Source organism: Lachancea thermotolerans, assembly GCF_000142805.1.
Source record: "Lachancea thermotolerans CBS 6340 chromosome G complete sequence".
NCBI lineage: Eukaryota > Fungi > Ascomycota > Saccharomycetes > Saccharomycetales > Saccharomycetaceae > Lachancea > Lachancea thermotolerans.
This window is the reverse complement of record NC_013083.1, coordinates 883121-899173: the sequence shown is the minus strand read 5'-3', so window position 1 is coordinate 899173 and position 16053 is coordinate 883121. Positions and strand designations below refer to the sequence as shown.

The window sequence follows — 16053 nt, the reverse complement described above, 5'->3', positions numbered from 1 at the left end:
ACGCGTTTACTATGGCTGTTTGAACATTCCAGTCCCGACGCCGTGCCCGGGTTTTCGCGCCAGAAATTAATTGGGTGCACACCCTGGCACGGCCAACGGCCTGGTTTCTTCGCTTATGATACGCGTTTTGCTAGACTTTCTGCCTCTTTGGGTAAATGGACCGGAATCTTCGCGCCCGTGACCAGATATACCCTATTAAAACCTGCGTATTAGGCAATAAGCAAGGCAATTAGTTACGATTTTCGCGCGTCGGCGTAGCTGAACGGTGTACGAGGGGGTTTTTCAGCACTTTAGGCAGGGCGTGACAGGGGTGGTTGTCGCTTGTGGGGCCACAGCAGGCGACGGGCGCAGGAGGTTGGAAAGATATAAAAACACGGGCGTAGAAGAATTTGGGAATTAGTTCGTCTTTATCCTATAGCATCCTTCCATACAACAAGCATCTACACAATGGCTAGAACCAAGCAAACAGCAAGAAAGTCTACAGGTGGTAAGGCCCCAAGAAAGCAGCTCGCTTCCAAGGCCGCCAGAAAGTCCGCCCCATCCACCGGTGGTGTCAAGAAGCCTCACAGATACAAGCCAGGTACTGTCGCGCTGAGAGAAATCAGAAGATTCCAGAAGTCTACTGAGCTTTTGATCAGAAAGCTGCCTTTCCAGAGACTGGTCAGAGAGATCGCACAGGACTTCAAGACCGACCTGCGTTTCCAGTCGTCCGCCATCGGTGCGCTGCAGGAATCCGTCGAGGCCTACCTGGTGTCGCTGTTCGAAGACACCAACTTGGCTGCCATTCACGCCAAGCGTGTCACTATCCAGAAGAAGGACATCAAGCTGGCCAGAAGATTGAGAGGCGAAAGATCTTAGAGCAGGTCTCTCCAGTTGCCGTTTAGTGTAGTATAGTATAGTATAGTATAGTGTAGCGCAGTGCAGGTTGTACGTCGGCCCGCCGTGTGTATCAATAACATGACCTAGGTTTACGAGAAAATTCAGGGCGATTGCGCTTCAAGTCCGAAAAGGCCACCACACGCACCGCAGATATCGCACACTCATGTCTGCCAGCGACGTACGTGAACTGTCTAGCACCCCGTACCCGGCTCTCGCCAACTCGCTCATGCTGTTGGCCACGCCCGTGGTTTCGCCGGCAGCCAACGCGCCCGCGCGCCAAGCGGCGCAGGGCGCGGGCTGGTCGCGCTTCGGAAGCTTCTGGAGCCGTCCCAAGCTCGTGGGACCTAGCACCAAGACCGCGCTGCTGTTCGGCGCCGCGCAGGCGGTGGGAAGCTGGATAATCTACGACGGTGACCTAGAGAGCGGGTCAGGGTTCCTGGGCGCGTGGTCCGCGTTGTATCTAATTGTCGGCGGGCGCGGCTCCATCAGTGCGCTGCGCTATGGCCGCGTGTGGCCGCTGGCGCTGTCCGCGGCCGCCTTGTCAAACACTCTCCTCTACGCGCGTCGTTTTATCTCCGGAGGATTTACATAGCTATAGCAGGGCGACCTCGCGCGCGCGAAGCCTCCATATCTCTCTATAATACATGTTGTCACCACTGGATCGGCAGCCACTGCTTTTCTTGTGCAATCCTCTTTATCTTGTCCTCGTCATACATCTCGATAAACTGCTGGTCCAGCGCGCGCGCCTTGGGGAACGCGAACCGCCGGTACTCGTCGAAGATCATGGTCAGGGACCAGTTTTGCAGCCTGCGGATGCACCCGACCAGGCAACCCGTACGGTGTTTACCCCGATTGCAGTGTATGAGCACAGGGTGGTTTTCTGGGTTAATGGCCACTTCCAGTGCGCTGGTGAGCAGGTCCGAGGGTATATTCACAAAGGGCTCCTTGTTCCCGCTCATGCCGAATTGAAACAGCTTTATGCCGGCCCGCGCCATAAATTCCAGGTTCTCCTGTGGGTATTCCTCTGGGATCAGCACCATGATCGACTTCAGCTTTATGCGCTGCTGCAGAAACGAAAAGTTCTCCGGTCGTGGAAAACTCGACCGGTATATCTCGCCCACTACGTGACTAAAGTTCTCCGGAGGTATTACCTCTTCTTCGCAGGTCTCTTGACGTATAGCGTCTGATTTTCCTCTGTGCTCCTCGGCGTCGTAAACGTCGTCTACGTCTTCTTCAAGCTTTTCCGTGTTCTTTTGCCCAGTCACTTCCTTCTCACGCTGTGCCTCCCTATTGGAAATACCAGGTACCGCATCAATGTAAAACCTTTTGATGATCTCTTCGACCCGCATCTTCATGCCGGCATCTTCATCTATCATCCGATGAAGGTCGTACGCTCCGGTATCCAGCCCGAACTTCAGCTCCAATTCCTCATCCTCGCTCTTTAATAGCCTTAACAAGTTATTCGAGTCTCTTTCGAGAATATCGCGGAGCCTGTCCTCCATTCTCTGGACCATTCCACCGTTAAACCACTTCACCTTGTGCCTTTCACCTGTGGCTTCCATTATGGATATCGAACTTTTTGGATTTAAAAACAATACAACGATAACGAATGATTTCGCCAAAATAACATCAGCAGATATAGATAAACTAGCCAGGTTTGACAACCATTTTAAAAGCTATTGGGAGCTCGATCTTCGTTTGATATCAGATCACAACTCAGCAACCAATGGATGCCGGTGCTACAGCTTTCTTCTCCACGGTCAACATGGTGAAAACCATTGTTGGGGCTGGGATGCTGGCCGTCCCTTATGCCTTTAAGAGCGATGGTATCCTAGTGGGAACAGCTCTCACTATTGTGGGTGCCGTGACATCCGGCTTTGGTCTTTTCGTTCTCGCAAAATGCTCAAAAACCCTTATCAATCCAAGGGCATCCTCCTTCTTTACGTTATGCTCAATCACGTATCCTTCGCTTTCGCTCATCTTTGACTTTGCTATGTTCGTCCAATGCTATGGCGTTGGTTTGAGCTATCTTGTTCTGGTGGGAGACCTGTTCCCCGGCGTTGTTGGAGGTACGCGCAGAGGTTGGATCATAGGTAGTACTCTAGCAACAGTGCCGCTCTCTCTAATCAAAAGGCTGGACGGTTTGAAATACTCTAGTATCCTGGGTCTGTTTGCTGTTGCTTACCTTGTCTGCTTGATCCTGGGATCTTTCCTGAAAGATGTGGTTCTGTCGGAGAACTATCGGGAGTTTCGCGGTGATGTGTCGTGGATTGGTGTATACGATAAAAAGGGTCTGGTCAGCACTTTCACCATCATTGTTTTTGCCTTCACAGCTTCCATGAACCTGTTCAGCATCATTAATGAGCTCAAAGATAACAGCATGCAAAATATTAACAAAGTCATCACCTCAAGCATCAGCACTTCTGCAGCTCTATTCTTGTCTGTCGGCGTGTGTGGCTACTTGACCTTTGGAAGCAATGTCGTTGGAAACATCATGCTCAACTATGACCCAGAATCCATATGGACCACTATCGGTAAACTATGTTTGGGGACGATGGTCATCCTGTCTTTCCCACTATTGCTTCACCCATGCCGTATCGCTGCCAACAACATGATGCACTGGATCTTATTAACCTACGGTAAATGTGAAGTTCACCACGAAGCACGCAACAAGCACAAACACCCTACGTCCCCTATAACGATGGTTATTGAAGATGAAGAAGACAGGTTGCTGCTGGGATCTGAAGGAAACTACGAAGCTACAGTAAACGGTCCATCATATCAAGAAGTCGAGGAAAACCGCGAAGACAGCCTAACTGAAGTCGTTCCCTTTCCCAATCAAAGATTTTACATTATCACTGCGGTTTTGGTGATTTCATTGTACGTCTTGGCGTTGAACGTTAGCTCTTTTGCTCTCGTCTTGGCTCTTGTCGGCGCAACTGGTTCTACTGCTATATCTTTTACGCTCCCTGGTCTTTTCGGGTATAAACTTATTGGCTCCCAGGCTGCGAGAAACGGGCAACTCATGTCACGCTCTGACAAATTCCTCAAGTCTTGCAGTTTGGCGCTGGCGATTTACGGGTTGGCAGTCATGTTCCTCTCTCTTTACGTCACTATCAAATATGGAGCATAATTCTCACAATCCTCCTACTAGAGAACTTGCTGCATCGCCATTTTGCCTCATCATTTATTACCAATAGTCCAATTAATGCTTGTGTTTGTCTGTATACAGTCTAGATTAAGATAAAAAGTCCAGCCACGCGGTAGCTATTGTACATATATTACGCTGCGGTTTTAGTCACTGTCGTCTTCATCACTCCTAACATCCTCGGCGCTTCCACCCTTTAGAATCTTGATGAGAACTTTTATAATGAGAGCCATCCATATGATGGTAATGACCTGTAAACCTCCCAATAGCCACAGGAATATGTCGATGACGAGAGGCGTCCAGCATCTTTTCTGAACAGCAGACGCCATGCATTGGCCGTGCGACATAAGCCCAGGAGCCTTAGTGCCGGCGTGATAGAAGATGTAGTTGTATGCAATATGTCTCAAAAGAACCCAAAACACGAGGAATACCGCAAACATGTAGTCGCAAGCGGTCGTGAAGCCGCAGTACTTGAGCATTTTCGCGCTCGAGAGGAAAACGTCGACAATGTCCATCATAATCAAAATGACATGCCCTATACGGGTGAAGTAGTAATAGTAAGAGCCCAGTGTGAGTAAGCATGTGATGATATGGTGGGCAAACATCTGCCAGTAGTCCTTACGTCTTTCCTCAACGTTGAGTACCACAATTTGCTGTAGCCAGGAAGAAATTTGTAGCAAGTAGTACATCTTAAAGGTTGACGAAAGCCGATCGTGCGGCCACCCCAAGTAGATATGGTCACAGTTTAGGAAGTAAGGGGACTGGCAGTATAGGTAAAATCCAAGCACCCACGAAAAAGTGTAGTAGACGAGCGACCAGCCCTGCTCAGCGTAACGCTGCTGCGATTTGCGCGACTGGATATGGAATCGGCGCAAAGCAATGGGCTTCAACACGAACTCCAGCAGAAACGAACGCACCATCACCAAAGCCACAATGCACGTGACCACCATGTACGCATCGTCAATGCCGATGTCGTACGCGTCGGCCACGTCGGCGTATTTGTATTGCAAAGTAGTGAACTTGCTTGTGAACTCAGGCTTGACCTTGCTCCCCAAATAAAGAAGTGCAAAGAATGCTGTCGAGAGCATGCATGAATATCTATCCACGCGCGATGCGACTTTCTTCTGTCTGCGATGCTTTTGTTTTTCCACAGGTTCCTGTGAACCTGTTGCCACCTGGCCCGCATGCACCTTGCGCTGTTTCAGTTCGCTGCTCATCTCGGGCTTTCCAAGTTCTTTAGAAGGCCAACGCGTGCCGTCTTCCTGCTTGTCCAAGACTTTATATCGAACACATGAATGTGATCTAGATCCCACCATAAACTTTTTTTTCACGTAGGTTGAAACCGACAAAAGGTTCGAAGACCTTCTCGCACTGTACGACCAAACTCGCATTACGACAGGCAAGCATTGATACATGAACGAGGGCGCTGGGCCGTGTATAACAGGCATTGAAGTCTGGTGAGATGTTTTGAGGGAAACCAGTTTTGGTTGGAAGCGAATCTTTTTGTTTCCCTGTCAACCAGATGCCGATTTCGCGCGAATATGGGCTTACGATTTAGATTAGGCAGTGTTGACGCTTACGTCGAGCGCAGATACAACGAATGTAAGAGGAACTTAACCCACGGTTCGTTGTACTTGTCCCAGTAGTCATACATGGTAATCAAATCTTGAATTGTGTCCATGACTTCGGCCAGATCAACCTGAGACTGGGCCATGAAGGAGTTGAACGTTTCTTGTAGGGAAGGGCGCTGTGATCGCTGTAGAGACACGATGATCAACATGGAAGCCATGGCAATGACGTGGGGCGGTACTAAAAGGTGTAGGTCGGTGATGTAGCTGTCGTTGATGAGGGACCAGCAATTTTGAAGGTCAGTTGCGGAGAGCACGAGACCGTAGGGCTCGGAGCGCAGGGCGCTGACAATCTGCTCCATCGAGCGGTATGGGTGATGCACAATCAAATAGCTCTGCAGCTCCTCGAGCAGGTAGAACTCAAACTCCGTGACCTTGGTGGGATCAGGGGGCACGAACTCGGGCCATAACGAGCGCGCCTCGTTCACTAGCGCGCGGATGTGCTGCGGACATTCTTCGACTTTGCACGCCAAGTAGATACAGGTGGTCACTAGAAGATACAGGTTAACCTCCCGCACAGAGGCGCATAGTAGAAACCGCGCTAAGTATACGTGTGCCGTAGCCAGCGCGTACTGCCGTATGTTCAGTCGCCGGCCTAGCTTCATGATGAGAAAATAGCAGTAGATGCGTAGATTGTAGTCCTTGCCGTAGTGCAAGTCAACGTGGGTGATGGGGATATTACGTGTGACAGCCTCGCCGTCGGCTTTGTTGTTCTCCATGGTCACGGTCAGACCCTGTGGGAAAAGCTGGCACTCCATGAGCCATAGCTGGTGTCTTTCGCGAAAAAGGCTTTCACGCGTGTACTGCCATTTCTGACGCTGTGTGGATTCCCAGTAACTAGCGGACATCCGCCGGTGATTTGACGACTGGTGCTGTCTTCGACGTGGACTGTTGGTTACGGTAAGTGACGGCTGATGGATCCGAGTTATGAAGAGCGTGAAGTCACGTGAATAAATCACTTTAAGCTTCGACCAACATAAACGCCAACAAAGTCCCAGGACACCTCTTAACAGAGGCACGGTTCCATTAGCTGGATTCTGCTTTGCAGTATTGAACTCCCCTGTGGAAATGCACGCTTTTTACCGCGAGCAACTGCAAAATTAGCAAACATGCAAAGTCCGAAATGATAAAGCAGAAGTCGTTACCCACTACCCTGTGCGTACATCATTAAACATCCAGAATTGACAGCAGTGTATTGTGGAGATCAAACTAAGCGATATAGCTAGCTTGTTGCCCACTTCGTTGATCCCTGTTACCACTGTGTCATACAGGAACGCTGGCCAAAAAAGCGCACAAGTTACAAGCTTTGCGAGGCGCAGGCCGCTAATATCCCACCGTGATTTGCAGGCAAAGTCATTTCACCGTATGGAGCCCGGAGCGACAACCTCCATCTCTTTCGAGCATCTGGTCGCCAATACTATCTCTTCCCTTGGCAAGCAGCATCAAGTTCAAAAGGAAGAAGCCATAAGTCTTTTGAGAGCTCCGATAGCCGCTTCCGAGCCCCTAAACTGGGTAGCCGCCATTTGAATCTCGCTGTGGCTACTTAGCGAGTACTCCCAGCCGCTAGTTACGAAGAAGGCACGGGGCGTAAATAATATGAAAAGTGTATAGTTTTATCACGAATACTAATCTCAAGTTGTAGCTCATATAGCGGTCCATAGGACCACGCAACTTCTAGGAACACAAGCACTTCCATTTGGTGGGGTTGATTAGATTCCCCAGTCGATGCCCTTCGATGGCGGTTATACTTATTCGCCGGGTAACCTTCATTTTAAATTGTATATAAAGAATGGAGTTTTTTCGCATCCTGATAAGTTCTTCTTCTGTCCTTGCAAATCCATGGTCGAAGAATCGTCACTAATCGAAGCTTGCAAACTGGGCTCAGTCCCATGATAAGCTTTGGGTTGAAAGTCTCCCACCAGGTCGTATGCGGAAAACGCAATGAGATTTAAAAATCTTAAAATTGTTTAAATCCACTCATTAGAGTTGAGAGAGGTTATGGGCTTCGGCTTGTGCCTCTCTTTGCTTTCCTGTCCCCCGGGATCCTGGCGGTTCCGGTGGTGTCTTCGGTAATGGAATCGAATGTTTGGATTCCAAAACATAGTTATGACGATTGTCGTGCTGTTGCTTGCAACTGCGCGGTAACCCAATGGAGCTTACTTTTCTTGGCTCATGGATTTGCCAATTTGTAGCAGCTCGAGGCGGTCTTGGCCGCTGCCGCATAGTCAAATATGCCGGGCTGGGATAATAGCTTGCGTGCTCAGGAGAGCACTGCTAGTGTTAGTGTGTCGAGCTATTTTTGATCCAGATATGTGGTGGACTTCTACGGGATGATTGAATTATGCAACATTGAGTCAAGCTCTGAGTTCCAAAGCGAACGTGGACGAGACTTGCTTTATAGTCTGATTTTTGAAGCTACCCGCATACCTGGTTAACAAAAATACTACTATACATTAACGCTGGAAGCACAACAATACGTAAACGGCTGAAGAGACCATCTCAAGGGAGAAAAAGCCATCTTGGAAAGTCTATAAATTAATAATATTAACACATGAACACCGCGGAATCCATTGGCCCACGCCCACGAACCCCTTTGCCACGGATTGGGTTGGCCAATCCATGTCTATCAGCTTTTGCTGCCCAGTAGCTCGGAAGCGTAAATGGCCATTGTGCAAAATATGTTGCACCAGTTCCAAAAACCCCAGGAATCTACGACGACCTTAGGAGTGTCCGGGACGGACCACGGGAAGCACCCCCACAGACACAAGTCGTTGCTGATTTGGCCTGAGTATTGTAGAATCAGATGCGTGTACATGGCGATTACGATGCAGGGGCTGTACCAGTATAGCATGCGCATAAACCTGCGTGATCGGCGCTTGTGTTTTTTCTGGAGCGCCGGTATTATCCTCGTGGCGGAGTAGAAGATCAGGATGCGGAAACACAAGTTAATCACGACAGCGGGTGCAATCGCTTCGCGAGCCATTTCGAGGGTCAAATAAAATATTTCTTGGATGGAGCTAGGAACGCTCGATGTAAAGTGCTTAACAAACTTCCACAGGGGCTGAACGCGGTTCCAGGAAGCCCATACTGGCGTCCCGGACGCACCCACGTTGACGTTGGTGCGAGCCAGAATCGCGTCCCAAACCATCTCGCCATTCTTCAGTATGATATCGCGGTAGTATGTTAGCAAAGTATCCGACGACCGCAGACTGCGGTGCTGGTTGTGCCAAGTTTCCTTGACAAGCGTGAATATCTCGTCCATGGCACTCGTCGCAAGCTGTGGAGATATTTCGTACAGGCAACGTACTATGTACGCAAAAAACAGCGAAGATTCTATCGTGGACCCGCGGCCTGAAACAATGCCGTAGATCCCTAAACCTGAGACGATTGAAAAGGTAAAACCTAGCAAGGACGCAGTCTGGACAGAGAGCTCCCAAATGGGCGTCACGTAGATGCGGTATAAGTAGTAAAGTGCAGCCGTGATGACGCCTCCAGATGCCATCAGACCCGAAATAACCCACATGTTGGAACCGTTGCCCCGCGACAGCCACCTGTTGGTCTCTCCAACGGCCTGAATGCCCAGGACGGTGAAGAAGCCCTCCAAGAGCGTGAAGTAAGGCGTAGACCGCAAAAGCATGAACTGCCAGGGGCGCACGACATATTGGTAGTAATAATAGTAGAACACCCACGTTTGGGACTGTGTAGTGCTGCGCAAAAGGTCGATTAGCGACTCATCGGGCCGGGTGTTAGTATCGATCTGCCGCTTCAGCTCGTCGTTGGAGAATCCCGAAAGAAACAGAAAAAGCAGGGACGGGATGAAAAAGTGCTGGGCATAGTATGCAGCGCTGGCGAGCTTTGCTAGGCCACGCGCGCGAGCCGCGATTTTGAGTGTGGTGGTTATCAAATACAAGTTGAACAGCGTGACAGTGAATGATAGCCCACAGTACAGTCCTCCCACCTGGAATGATATGGGGATCGTGATCAAGATCAGGAGGAGGTAGAACGACGTGAGACACACGCGGGCGCTCTGGATAACGCTTCGGGGAAACATTTTCCACTAGACCTCAAATCAAAGTAGGATGCTGCAAAAAAAACGGACGATGTAGGGGGCGGGGCGACAGTCGTTTCCGAGGCTAGGAACAGTAAGATGAGAAGTAGTTAGTGAATTGATGTGCTTTAAAGCGGTGCGCGCTCCTAACTATCCTTAACTGATGTCTTGCGTCGTCTCATCATTCCAAAACATCCACACGGATTTTTAGGTTTTGGGTAACGGTCCGTTCGGAGTGCTAGCTCATCGCTTTATACGCAGTGTGGCTCTAAGGTGAGCCACTCTGTATCGACAAGCTCACCCTGGAGAGGCGTCTCCCCTGGAATTCTGGACTGTGTAATGCTCTGTAGAGTCTGGAAAGCTGCAACGCTTTCAATTTAATGAGCGGTTAACTTGATGTTGGGGGGCGTACACCGCGTGGTCTTGCGCCCGAGTTAATTGTGAGAAATTCTGAACGGCCCAAGAATAAAAACCAGCATGCTAGCTTGAAAACGTGTCATCCATTACTGGAGTGAGCCAAAACTGTTGCAGTTACTCTTTCTTTGTTAGTGCGGTGTTCGAATTTTTAACTGTGGATCAGATGTTGAAGCCAGGCTTCATATAATTAGCAAGAACCGAGACAATCAGCCGTGTTTTTGTTCGTGCATTAATCAAGAGATTAGGCCGCGTGAGACGGTACCAGAGGACTTGAAGTGTGGTGAGGCTGCCTTTTGCCATTTTTTTAGCCCAATCTTGGGCCGGGCCAGGCTAGACATAGCGGCCTGAAATGCTATTGAAAAAGGAACACTAACTAACAAAGCCTATTGTGTCTGTTTTGGGACCCTCTTTCATTGTACCCCTGCTAAGTTGCGCTATTCGCTGATAGAAGTTGATATTAGCCAGGGTATTGGGTTTTGCGGGGATTCTAAACGGCTCCGCTCCTGTAATTGAGCCTGCATATCTGTTCTGGGACAGTATTTTCAGCTATTGGCTAAGACAGCTCTCGCCTTACAGTGACGCTCCGCTTTACATTCCACTTGTCATTCTGTACATCCTTGTCGCGGACTGATAAAATACACAAGACAAAAGAGAGTAAGAGAAGCACGCCTGTGAAAGAGGATTTTCTGAAGGGAACCTCCAAATTAATCAAACAAGTCCTTCTGAATCTATCTTGTTTCCGTAAGGTCTGTTGTGGAGGTTGACGTCGGCCAATTTATGGATGTACACTCATGTGTGGGAAGCAGCACCTCCCAAGAAGTAACACTGTGAGAAACACTGGGCATTAGCCAAGAATATCTATCAAGACGTGAATGCCTAGCGAGCTTTCTGCCCAGAATAGGGCTTGCCTCTTGACTGTAGAAACTGACACAAGATCTAAAGTCAAGGCATGTGATCTCGTCTTTAACGAGGTCTCGCAGATAAAAGAAAACCTTGAAGTTCTCATCGGCGATGAGCTGACAAGTTGGCGCCAAAGAATCGATCTACAGTAGCTTTCGTTGGCTTCGCAATCGGCATGAGTTCTCTTAAGCGCTCTTCTAGCGCTATAAAAGGCTCCAACGAGTATAGATCTTCCAAGAGCGGCAGGAAACAGCTCAGAACCATTAGAAAAGCAAGTGGTCCTAGACGCGGGCTTGCGGAAGAAAGTGCGAACGAGGAAAACAACGGCAGCGAAACTGAAGCTGAAGACAAATTGGCCGCGCCGGAACTGAACGAGCCGGCGCAGGACCAAAGAGCTGGTGGCGAGGCCTACGCTGCTTTGCTGACGTTGCTGAAAGCTGAGCACGGCGGGCCAGCTAGACGCAAGACTAAAACCGACGACAAGAAAACCTCGGCCGATCCCACGAGTAACGTAAAGGATGAGGAAGAAAGCGAATCTCGAGACAACGAGGATGAGGAGGAGGATGAGGATGAGGAGGCTGCGATCGAGAATGCCTTAATGGATGAGCACACTAGCGGCGACGAAGACGATGAAGGTGATGATGGTAGCCACCAAGATGATATTAACGGGGTGACTCGCGAAGGCGGAGATGCTACAGAATTGGCTGCCGGCTTTGAGGAGGAAGATAAGCCGGACACTCTGGAAATCCACTTCAACTCCGTTTCTGAAAAAGACACAAATGCCCTAGATGCCGCATTCAAAGCGAAAGAGGTGCGCTACAGATCTTGTAAATTACATGTGGATAAAAACCAAGAGTTCATATACTCTCGCCCTACTCTCGTGAACGAACCCGCCAGCGCTGTGAGTGCGCCTGACGGAAGCCAATCTCTCAATTCATACTTCATAAAGCAAAGATTAAAAATCCAAAATGATCTACTTGACTCCCAGGACAAGCTCACCCCACTGCAAAAGCAGATCGTTGATCCAATGTTTCAGTACCAAGATTTGCTGTACGAGTATGAAGATTATGATAAGGAGACCGAGTACCGCGATTTGTATGCTCTCCATGTTTTAAATCACATCTATAAGACGCGTGATCGGATTTTGAAGAACAATCAACGTCTCCAAGAAAACCCCGACCAAGAACTTTTAGACCAGGGGTTCACCAGACCTAAGGTGCTTATTGTCGCTCCTACAAGGGATGCGGCGTACGATATTCTCTCTAAAATTATTCAAAAGTCTGGGCTAGACCAAGTGGATAAAAAAGCCAAGTTCAAAGACCAATTTTTCCAAGAAGCCCTTCCACCCAGCTACAAACCCAAGTCTTTTCAACAGCTATTCAAGGGTAACACGAATGATTTTTTTGTCCTGGGAGCAAAGTTCACCAGAAAAACTATCAAACTTTACAGCAACTTCTATCAATCTGACATTATAATTTGCTCCCCACTGGGTATTCAGTTAATTCTAGAGAACACCGACAAGAAAAAAAGGCAAGATGACTTTCTGTCATCCATAGAGTTGCTGGTTGTCGACCAACTTCACAGCATTGAGTTCCAGAACATGTTACACTTAACGTCCATTTTTGAGCATATAAACAAAATTCCCCAACAGCAGCACGACGCCGATTTTAGCAGAATCAAAATGTGGTATATCAATGACCAGGCGAAACTATTTCGCCAGACTTTGATTTTTACAAAGTTCTCCAGTCCGTTTGCCAATTCTCTCATTAACGGAAAGTGCAGAAACTACGCCGGTAGATGGAAAAACCATAGAGTCATCTTTCCAGAGAACTCTTCTTTAGGACAGCTGGGAATGCGTACACGCCTCATATTCCAGAGGTTTGACTTAGTGGGAAAGAGCGTCTCAGAGGAGCCTGATTCCAGATTTAAACACTTCTGCAGTGTGATAGTACCCAACATTGTCAAGTCCACTGGTTATGAAGACGGAATTCTGCTGTACATTCCAGACTACACTGACTTTGTTCGCGTTAGGAATTATTTGAGGGAGAAAACAACGATCTTGTTTGGCGATATCAACGAATATTCTGAACAACGGCAACTGACGTCTAACAGGGCCATGTTTCAACAAGGCCGCGTTAAAGTCTTACTTTACACTGAAAGGTTGCACCATTTCCGTCGGTACGAAATTAAAGGTGTCAAAACCGTTATCTTTTACAAGCCACCCACTAACCCAGAGTTTTTCGAAGAAGTGGCGAGGTACTTGGGGAAGAGCGCATTTTTGGGCCTTGCGGACTTGAACATATCTGTGGTAAGATGTCTGTTCTCCAAACTGGACGGTCTCTCGTTGGAGAGGATTGTGGGGACAGAAAGAGCAGCTGTGCTCACTCACGGACCTAACGAGACGTACGAGTTCAAGTAACTTTTTATGTACATTCACAAAATTATACAACATACCGTAATTTAAAGTTCACTTTTAGCTCTCAGACATGAAAACCTCATTCGTTGCTTTGGGACTGAGAATAGAGAATCTTCCTGGTTTAGCACTTAGACACTTCAAGGCAACAGAGAGAACATACGGGCCACCCAAAATGTTGCTAAGCGCACTGTAACGCTAATCACAGCACAATTAACCACAAAAATCCTTGATCTTAAATTGTATACTGTACTTAATGCTCATGTTTGAAACTGGTTCACCGCCATAATTATGCAGGCGATGCTCACGTAAGGGCTAGCTCTTTCGCCAATGCGAGCACACTTCCAGAAGGCGCCTAGCATGCTGTGTTCTTTGTACCTGTCTAACAGAGATGGCCACTGCGAGTGAATGTATGTGCACGAACAGATAAGTAGGAGCAGAACCTGAAGCAGCGCTTGAAAATTGAATAGAGCACTCATGTCGGGAGGTCGAACGTGAGGTCTAAGCTGGAGGTTTTCGTTCTTCTTGCTGCTAGTTTTTCGTGCGGAAGACCTTAATTGTAGTATATTTTCAAGTTACCGTAGACGAAACAACTCGAAAAGAACTCGCAACTCGCAACTTGCTGGAGGCAAACACAATTGTCTGGAGAACAAGGCCCCTTCAGAGCGGACATGGCCTAAAGCTCCAGAACGCTTCTACTAGCTCTTGAGGAAGTGAGCATCTTGGCGCTATGTCATATATCAACGTCAAAAATGATATACAAACGTGAGAACATCTTCAAGTCTCTGAGTACAAGTACTTTAGTAACTTAAATCACGTGCTATGCAAAATTTTCGAAATTAATGAGATGTTAAAGGACTAAGGAAAACGAGATGATCGGAATAGGCGTCTTACCGACATTCTAAAACTTCTGGGGCCATGAAGGTGCAGCAAAATGCCGTCAATGTTCTAGAGCGTACTTCTTCGTACCTAAAGGCGGGTCTTCTAAAAAAAACACCTGCCTGGTACGATGTTGTAGCATTCGTCCCGCCTTCCAAGAGATTCGTGCGTGAGCCACGTCTGGTCAATCCATCTACCAACAAGGAAACTGCAAAACTCTCAGAGTTTGCTGAGCAGTATAGTGTGGAAAATCGCTCATACAAGACTCGGGCCAGCCGTAGTGAAAGGCAGGTTTCCGGCAGCAAGCTGTTCGCGGCACCCAAGCTAAAGTACGCAGAGGATAAGCTGAGAGAAGTTTTTTACGAGCAGCACCCATGGGAACTTTCTAGGCCCAAAATGCTGGTAGAAAATTCGGGAACTCACGACTACGACTGGAGCACAATCCAGCAATTAGGCAAGCCTTTGGACGGCGAGAGCGTAGTCCAAAGAACACTTTATCTTCTACGAACAAAGGCGCACCAGGAGCTCCTTGCTGCATACGACCAAGCTCGGTTTGAGTTTTACCGACTAAGAATTCAAGAAGAAGTGCAAAACCAAGTTGCGCAGGAGGAGGCTGAGATGTTCGGCAGTGTTTTCGGCCCATCTGCTATCGACTTCGGTCTTGAGAAGGAGCAAAAGATCATTGACGTGTGGAAGCAAAAGGCTATCGACCAGACGGAAGTTATGTCTGCCAGAAACATCAATCCTTCGGAATCCTGGTCCGCTCAAGAGTCTCAACCCCAATCCGACGCGAAGGCCGAGGACACGAAAGAACTGCAACTGTAGGCCACGAGAGGTTTAAGACCTGGGGGCAAGGCATAATAACCTCTTTACATGTAAATAGAATAAGACGGCATTTTTAGAGCGGGGAAGCGGCTACTTTTGTACTCTTATCAACTGGAACAAGTGCGTACGTTGCTTAAGGAAATCGTCACAACGATCAAAGCTAGTGATCGGTACCACCTTGAAATTCTTGCGGATTGCCTTAAAGAAGATTCTGTCTGCCTTTCTTCGCTTCCGGTACGACATGAGAACCACCGGGGGCGTTTCTCCCTTTGTAAGGTCCAGAAGCGTTTTCTCAAGCAGCGGAAACGCTGTTTCCAAGTACACACAGTCTGCAGCCAGCACAAGATCTGTCTTATTGCTTATGGCGTCTGGTCCAAACTCATACTTCAATGGTTCACCCCACCAAAGTTTTTCTGCAGATACAACGCTCGCCAAGCCGTTCAGTTCCACATTTCCTTCCATTAGACGCACAAGCTGATCTATGTCAGTGATATGAACTTTAGCATTTCCGCCATTCGCTCTTGCCAAAGATCCCGCACATAGCCCAACTAGACCTGTTCCGCTTCCCAATTCCAGGATGTTCACGAACGGTTTATCTCTTCCCAGCAAATTCATTTGCTTAGATAGAATGCCGTTATCATCGCTGTTCTCTAAGAGGTACTCGCAAAGGAGCTCGCCTGCTATCCATAACTTGCCACCACACCCGCTTTCGCCACCATCCTCATGAATTTTGAGTGCGGGAAAGATCCTTCCTCCAAAAGTGAGATCCGAATCGCCAAAATGTTCCAAAGGCCGCGAGGGGACCAGATCAGTGAATTGAGCCGTGAAATCAAGAAGTTCTGCCATGTTTTCCAAGCGTGCTTTTGATCGATGAGCTTGACGCGCTCTTGGATTATATAAATTTTTATAGAAGTTC

The 16053-nt window shown here is 48.3% G+C and overlaps 11 protein-coding genes and 1 non-coding gene across 12 annotated transcripts; 6 read left to right on the top strand and 6 right to left on the bottom strand.

Annotated features, from left to right (window-relative positions):
- Positions 1 to 447: 447 nt before the first annotated feature.
- On the top strand, positions 448 to 858 carry HHT2 (histone H3; the record flags this gene model as incomplete). The annotated part of the gene is made up of 1 exon (XM_002555451.1): positions 448 to 858. The coding sequence occupies one exon, from the start codon at positions 448 to 450 to the stop codon at positions 856 to 858; it is 411 nt and encodes a 136-aa protein (XP_002555497.1).
- Positions 859 to 1042: 184 nt separating this feature from the next.
- Positions 1043 to 1471, top strand: AIM19 (Aim19p; the record flags this gene model as incomplete). The annotated part of the gene is made up of 1 exon (XM_002555450.1): positions 1043 to 1471. One exon carries the CDS (start codon positions 1043 to 1045, stop codon positions 1469 to 1471), a length of 429 nt encoding a protein of 142 aa, XP_002555496.1.
- A 58-nt stretch (positions 1472 to 1529) lies between these two features.
- SIW14 (putative tyrosine protein phosphatase SIW14) lies at positions 1530 to 2441 on the bottom strand (the record flags this gene model as incomplete). The annotated part of the gene is made up of 1 exon (XM_002555449.1): positions 1530 to 2441. One exon carries the CDS (start codon positions 2439 to 2441, stop codon positions 1530 to 1532), a length of 912 nt encoding a protein of 303 aa, XP_002555495.1.
- Positions 2442 to 2605: 164 nt separating this feature from the next.
- Positions 2606 to 4012, top strand: AVT7 (Avt7p; the record flags this gene model as incomplete). The annotated part of the gene is made up of 1 exon (XM_002555448.1): positions 2606 to 4012. One exon carries the CDS (start codon positions 2606 to 2608, stop codon positions 4010 to 4012), a length of 1407 nt encoding a protein of 468 aa, XP_002555494.1.
- A 161-nt stretch (positions 4013 to 4173) lies between these two features.
- KLTH0G10582g (KLTH0G10582p) lies at positions 4174 to 5475 on the bottom strand (the record flags this gene model as incomplete). The annotated part of the gene is made up of 1 exon (XM_002555447.1): positions 4174 to 5475. One exon carries the CDS (start codon positions 5473 to 5475, stop codon positions 4174 to 4176), a length of 1302 nt encoding a protein of 433 aa, XP_002555493.1.
- Positions 5476 to 5603: 128 nt separating this feature from the next.
- Positions 5604 to 6503, bottom strand: SSN8 (cyclin-dependent protein serine/threonine kinase regulator SSN8; the record flags this gene model as incomplete). The annotated part of the gene is made up of 1 exon (XM_002555446.1): positions 5604 to 6503. The coding sequence occupies one exon, from the start codon at positions 6501 to 6503 to the stop codon at positions 5604 to 5606; it is 900 nt and encodes a 299-aa protein (XP_002555492.1).
- Positions 6504 to 7975: 1472 nt separating this feature from the next.
- SNR66 lies at positions 7976 to 8070 on the top strand. Its single transcript, XR_002432213.1, has one exon. It is a non-coding gene; the product is annotated as a snR66 (small nucleolar RNA).
- A 211-nt stretch (positions 8071 to 8281) lies between these two features.
- On the bottom strand, positions 8282 to 9706 carry ICE2 (Ice2p; the record flags this gene model as incomplete). The annotated part of the gene is made up of 1 exon (XM_002555445.1): positions 8282 to 9706. One exon carries the CDS (start codon positions 9704 to 9706, stop codon positions 8282 to 8284), a length of 1425 nt encoding a protein of 474 aa, XP_002555491.1.
- Positions 9707 to 11195: 1489 nt separating this feature from the next.
- Positions 11196 to 13439, top strand: UTP25 (rRNA-binding ribosome biosynthesis protein UTP25; the record flags this gene model as incomplete). Its single annotated transcript, XM_002555444.1, has 1 exon — positions 11196 to 13439. The coding sequence occupies one exon, from the start codon at positions 11196 to 11198 to the stop codon at positions 13437 to 13439; it is 2244 nt and encodes a 747-aa protein (XP_002555490.1).
- A 254-nt stretch (positions 13440 to 13693) lies between these two features.
- Positions 13694 to 13912, bottom strand: KSH1 (Ksh1p; the record flags this gene model as incomplete). Its single annotated transcript, XM_002555443.1, has 1 exon — positions 13694 to 13912. The coding sequence occupies one exon, from the start codon at positions 13910 to 13912 to the stop codon at positions 13694 to 13696; it is 219 nt and encodes a 72-aa protein (XP_002555489.1).
- A 439-nt stretch (positions 13913 to 14351) lies between these two features.
- RSM25 (mitochondrial 37S ribosomal protein mS23) lies at positions 14352 to 15137 on the top strand (the record flags this gene model as incomplete). The annotated part of the gene is made up of 1 exon (XM_002555442.1): positions 14352 to 15137. One exon carries the CDS (start codon positions 14352 to 14354, stop codon positions 15135 to 15137), a length of 786 nt encoding a protein of 261 aa, XP_002555488.1.
- A 90-nt stretch (positions 15138 to 15227) lies between these two features.
- Positions 15228 to 15983, bottom strand: EFM6 (putative protein-lysine N-methyltransferase; the record flags this gene model as incomplete). The annotated part of the gene is made up of 1 exon (XM_002555441.1): positions 15228 to 15983. One exon carries the CDS (start codon positions 15981 to 15983, stop codon positions 15228 to 15230), a length of 756 nt encoding a protein of 251 aa, XP_002555487.1.
- Positions 15984 to 16053: the final 70 nt, after the last annotated feature.